The following is a 6,130-nucleotide window of genomic DNA, read 5'->3' as shown; positions in this document are numbered from 1 at the left end:
AACAATTTTTAGCTGGTAGTTATTCTCCGTGATGCACTACCATCAGTGTAAAGCAAAACATAAGAGTATGCACTACTCACAACGAAAGATAACTGGCACTCTGGAACTCTGGAGATAACTGGAAAAAAACCCAAGTGTAGTGCCATGTATTGGCACCAAAAGCCAACAACTGGAGTTGCAGGTTGCTCTTGCCTATAATTCTGAATTTTTGCTACCAGAAAGCCTATTCCAAGCTGCAAGCAAAACATATATTGTTTTAAATGAACCAGATATTACTACACAATATTAATAAATCTATATTACGGTTTAGTTGTAGCCTCAAAAAGCCCATTCACATAAAGCATCGTCAGCAAATTATAAAACATTTCTGTATCCACTAATTTATGATACACATGCTTGTTATTCAGAGAAAACACAGGGAACGCAGGAAATGGAAATTCAAGATGATGAGCAAAACGAGAAAAGGTGGAAACAGGAGCTAACGTTTCAACAAGTGGACTTGTCTTCTTCGAGGCGACATATGCTTTCCTCACCACAGTATATATCCATATGCGAGGTTCTTCTAAAGGGGATAGGGTGTAAGGTGAGTGGGTGCAGCAGCGAGCAAAGGTGTGTTAGCGGCAAGGGTTTAGAATTGAGAATAAAGGAGTGCTGTGCACAAGGCCGGTGACACCGCCGTCCGTCAGCCACATGTCAACGGCATGCACAGCACCCCTCTATTATCTGCTTCGCTGGTGGTTGTGGGCTATCATGTCTCTGAAAGGGATAATAGATGGAGCGGCAGAAACCAGTGCCCCGGAAAAAAAAAAAAAAAATACTGAAATGGAATAAATCAATAATTGAAGGGGAAGGAAGAAAACAAAAACACTAAACAACCAAACTAAGTCTTGTTGCCTATAGATTGAAATTTAGCATAGCGAATAGATTCTAAAGCTCCCTTTGAAACGTTTATGCCTATTGGTTGCAATGTCTTGAACTTGTGGATAAGGTACGACTCTCTATTTTTTTTCTCGTTCAGAACAGAAATTTGAGTAAGATGTAGAGTTTAAGTTCATCAAAGTTATGACCTGGTTGGTTGAAATGCTCGGCGCCTGCTTTGGGAAGTTCTTATTCCCCCCCCCCCCCCCAGAAGCACCGGTTTCTGCCGCTCTTTTCTATTATCTCTTTCAGAGACACGATAGCGAATGACCACCAGTGAAACAATAGAGGACTGCTGTGCACATCCTTGACACATCAGTCAACACATGGCCATTGACACGTAATTGACAGACGGCCGTGTCACTGGCCTTGTGCACAGCACTCCCTTTATTCTGTTCTACACCATCGCCGCTAACACACTTTCACGCGTTGCTGCACCCACCCACCTTGTGCCCTCTCCCCCTTTAGAACCCCACCAATATATACTGAGGTGAGGAAAGCATATGTCGCCTTGAAGACAAGTCCACTTGTCGAAACGTAGGCTCCTGCTTCCACCATGTTCTCGTTTTGATCATCACATGCTTGTTATACTGATGTCCAACTATACCACATGCCACAGCAGATGGCAACTTAATTCTAGGCCATGTCCACAGGCTCAGCAGAAGTGCAGCTTGTTCATAGGACCAGGGCTTGTGAACTCTTGGCAGCAACAGCATATAAGGCAGCAGAGGTTCTCACTGTCTACCATTTCAGATAGAGCACAGCTAAATACTATAATGAATGGCATCACTAGACAGCACGAGCATTTCTTTATTGTTGACGAGATTCCATTTTACGAGCAGAAACGCTTCGCAAGTCTTTACAGACTGTGAACAGACAAAACTGTTATTTTTTTAATATTCGCAGCCCATGCCAAGCTCTTAGGAACTATGACTGACTTGACAAAAATGTATAGGGCTGCTGACTTTGTCTCCACCTATAAATAAGATCGATTTCCATAATTTCTTCACAAAAGCACACATTCCAGTATACTCTTCATTTTTGTCTCGACAAACAGCAATATGTCAGTTCACACGGTGTATGATGCCATACTTGACTTTCAAATTGGCATGCATCACATTTAAGAGAGCATTTATTCTAGCAGACACATGCCCTGGAAGAATCATGCAGAAGTTGCATAAACCACTCTCTCAATGCATCTCAGGTTTAGCAGATGAGTTGGTTGCTAAACGGCACGATGATGCCATGGCACAATGTGACTTGCTTGGTAGAAAAAAAGAAAAAGAAAATGTCAGTGGGAAAGGTGTGAGCTCTAATAGAGCTGACCTAATCAAAACAGCATCTCTTATCAGTTCAAAGGCCAATCCTGGCAGCACATCAGCACAGCTCACTGCGCTGCATCCGCAATACCAGACCACAATTGACATGCACAGCAGTGCTGGAGCAGTTCCTTCTCAAAGGGAGTCCTCCTCCACAAGCTTGAAGATTTGTGACAGCTAAAACTTTTCCATGCATTAAGTACAGTTATCACTCCATCTGATACTTTCTCATGAAGGAAACTTCGTTCAGTGCAATCCTGTGAGGTACCCTTGGCACTTCTTGTGTGGTCCCAACAGGCAAGTGGTACCATACTGAGACCATAAAGCATCACTTCGACCTGTGCATGATAAGGTGGCTTGTGCTTCCCTCCTCCACGTCATCGCAAACATCTTGCTGGCTTACCACTGTCCACACAGTACCCAACATTAGGGGATAGGGAAAGATACAGTTGTGCCTGAGTGAAGTAATGGCAGCATCTTGTCCACATCTTGTACAGCGCTGTCGCAAAAGCTAAGGTGCAGAGAAGCCCAAGCAATTTAGTGCTGAACTATCTGCAAAGTTCATGAAGACTCTTTGCAAACAGAAGTAGAGTAGGTCCACGGCAATACGAAATGGCGCACTTTCGGCAGCCTGCTGTTCTCGATCCAAACGTCGAGTATGTGCTCTGGCATGTCCACACACACCAAATCTCTTGCAGTAAGAGAAAGTACCATGACTAGATGGGAGACTATAACAGACACGTGGCCACTGCATCCTCACAACACTGCTCAGATGTACATGGGCGTTTCCTGACCAGTCAACAACCTGAACATGGATGTTGGCATCGTCTTCATGTGAATCTGCAGGGAAAGAAAAGAAAGCAGACATTAAGTTCAGTTGTAGCAAGAAAGCGTGATGACTTACATAATGAACAATTTGTGGAGGTGGTCACTACCAATGCTTTGATTAAGGTGCTGCGCTTGAAATTATTTGAACAAATTTTAATTGGAGCATATCTACAGTGGTTTAAAACTTTTGGTGCTGCCAACAAACTTATTTTGAAAGGAATATTACACATAAGCAGTAATGCAAGGTTGATCCTCGACTTTCACTAAGTAAGAAGCACCTTCACCCTAACAATTACCATACACAAGTGGAGTGCGTGTTGTCCTTCTCATTGTTCTCATGCCAGCATTTTGTACACCTGGCTTTCCGTACCACAGGGTGCATAAAATACAACTGACGATCAAAGCTCTACTGTAGAGTGTCATTTCATTCCCAGTATTATCAGGAGCCGAAACTTAAATGACAATGGTGCAGGGATCTACTTGCAATGCAGAAGTGCCTCAAAGCATGTTGCCTATAGCTAGCATTTGCTATCAGTAGCTTTGGTACTGTTCAAAGTGAATGAGCATCACACTGTGAATGCTACGTTGATAATTGGTACAAGAGGCAGCACGCGCCAACTGGTCATGAAAATCAATGCAGGGTGCCCACGAAAAATCCCATCCGAGGCATTCGTCCACTCACCTCTCCAACTGATGTGGCCAGTAGATTCACAATCTTCTCATGGGGCACAGCTACAACACTCTGTCCATTAATCTCGATGATGCGATGACCCACCCGGACGCCACCACGCTCAGCAATGCCACCACGGAGTAGGCTGCAGATAACACCATTCTGCACGCTGAAGCCCAGCTGGTACTTGGTGTCAGGCCGTTTAATTTTGACTTCGACAACAGGAGCACAGGGCACTACCGTGAGCTTGACCACACTCTGATGCTTGGTGTTCTTGACATATGCCTGACAGGTTGAAAGAGGCAGGCCCACAAGGCTGACTCCATTGATCGCAATGATCTGGTCGCCTATGTTCAGCTGTGAGCAGCGGGCGGCTGGACCGTTGTGCGCCATGTTGGCCACGACCACGGTTGGCAGCATAGAGCCCCAGCCACTCTCGACGATGACCATGCCCAAGATCTCGCCCTTGTGCTTGGGCACAACCACCTCCTTTTGGCGCTCCTTTTTGGCAAACATTTCCAGCTCGTTCCCAAATATTTCCTGAGAGTTGAGTACTTCCTGGTAGTCCATCTCTTTGACAAAAGACGAGTCCTCAATTCCGTTTGCCTTCAGAAACTCCATGTATGCCACCTGCAGCATGCCAAGCTGTGGTTACACAGTGTTCCAGTTTAACTCGGGAAAGGACCTAATGCCCAAGACCAAGAACCAAGGGCTTGCAATACTAATACCGAGTAAGAGCAACAGTGAACAAAGTTGTACAAACAGCACACAATGCATGATAGAGTGAAACAAAACATGCCATTAAAAAAAGAAGGATGCAAGAACAAACAGTACCATAATCTCATTCTTCAATGAACATAAACTTTACAAAGCATTCATTAGAAACGAGCCTTACCTGAAAAGCCTGGCCGATGGACTGTGCAATGAACTGGGCCTCTTCCGACTCAAACACGTGGCAGACCATCTTAGGAGTGCGTCGCAGCTTACTCCCGCCTCCCGCATCATCCTCCAGAGTTCGCCTCCGTGCCATTAGCACCACCAGGTCCCCAATGTCCGCAATGTAGGAGATGCTTCGTAGTGCATGGTCCATCATGATCTCCTGTAAACATGCAAAGGCAGGTACTGTTTAGACACCTTCACGACACTATCACTTCAAGAGCTCACATTTCCCCCACCTGAACGATTTTGACTAAACCTTGCTAAAACAGAATTCAAAGAACATTTTTTGACAGCACAGTCATGACAATTCTTGCACCCTGCCAGCAGCTACTTTCATCACCGTGTGAACTGATAATCAATGGCACAAATGACACTTTGCACCCTAATATTGTACATCATCTGCACTTCAAATGCCTCATCACCACGAACAAATACTGTGGTCCTATTGTGTTACGACCTTTCTCATGAGACCTTAAATGTGAACATAGAAATTGGCAAGCAGCCGATCGGTATACCAGGGTCTCACAAGTGACTTCACACCACTACAGTTATCTGCTCTGCAATACATGCAACAAGCACAGTGATTTCTGAAAACACATGCTTCAGACAGTGGAGGAGGTATGAGCAGCAGCATTCTAGCAGTGTAAAAGAAAGGATGCGTGTGTGCATTCGTCTTTGGAGCAGCAGTGCATATCCACCACACAGCACAGTCATGCAATTGAAACAAAGCATGTCTTAGTACAGTACGTACCAACTTGTTTGGCAGTCATGCGAGCAAAGCCTCGGCTTTACTGTTCCCAACTAAAGGCTCGAATTCTGTTTGCAATAACCCTCTTCTTGTGATATTCACATTTCATTTGTAGCAAAATTCCAGTTGAATATTTTTTTTGATGTCACAGTTTTAATGCAATAGCGTTTAGGAGCTCGCGTCACAGAAAATCCGGTGTCGGCGTCGGACGTCATTTTGGCAAAAAGATTTTCGAACCACGCACACCCAGGCCCTTCATGTGACACAAGGAATTTACTTAACTAATTGAATTTGTCAAGCTAAAATACCTGGAAAAATCGTAAACTATGACTTACACACAACCTACAGACATGATAGTTCTCAGATTGTAATATGGCTGTAGAAAAAAAACATAATTCTGTTCTGCAAAAAGTCAAAGAAACCACTTTTCCAGGGTATCTACAAGTCACAGACTGGCTGAGGTGTCTGCGATTTGCGCGCCAGCGCACGAGTTGGTGTCTTGGGGGCCACGGAGCGGCGCGCTCAGTTACTTTCAATACCTCCAGCTGGCACTCACTCCGCCACATCGTGGCCCATGCATGAGGCCATGTTTGTATACCATAAAGCCCGCAGCATTCGCGGCCAGCATTTCCCAGTAGACATTATGGTTACGTACACTCCAGTTGCAGAGAAGCGTGAGAACCAATCAGGCATCTTTGAATGCTATCG

The 6,130-nt window shown here is 44.8% G+C and overlaps 1 protein-coding gene across 3 annotated transcripts in view; it reads right to left on the bottom strand.

Annotated features, from left to right (window-relative positions):
* Positions 1-1,708: 1,708 nt before the first annotated feature.
* The window catches only part of LOC142571594 (protein lin-10-like), a 33,022-nt gene continuing 28,600 nt past the window's right edge, over positions 1,709-6,130 (bottom strand). For all 3 annotated transcript variants that reach the window (XM_075680082.1, XM_075680083.1, XM_075680085.1), the window contains 3 exons: positions 4,631-4,834; positions 3,748-4,365; positions 1,709-3,077 (listed from right to left, as the gene is read on the bottom strand). In XM_075680082.1, coding sequence (XP_075536197.1) covers positions 3,006-3,077; positions 3,748-4,365; positions 4,631-4,834 — 894 coding nt within the window. In that variant the 3' untranslated portion in view covers positions 1,709-3,005. The remainder of the gene's footprint in view (positions 3,078-3,747; positions 4,366-4,630; positions 4,835-6,130) is intronic.

The sequence above is a fragment of the Dermacentor variabilis genome, chromosome 2 (assembly GCF_050947875.1).
Source record: "Dermacentor variabilis isolate Ectoservices chromosome 2, ASM5094787v1, whole genome shotgun sequence".
Classification (NCBI taxonomy): Eukaryota; Metazoa; Arthropoda; class Arachnida; order Ixodida; family Ixodidae; genus Dermacentor; species Dermacentor variabilis.
Note: the sequence above shows the minus strand (reverse complement) of the source record. Positions and strands in the feature narration are given on the sequence as shown.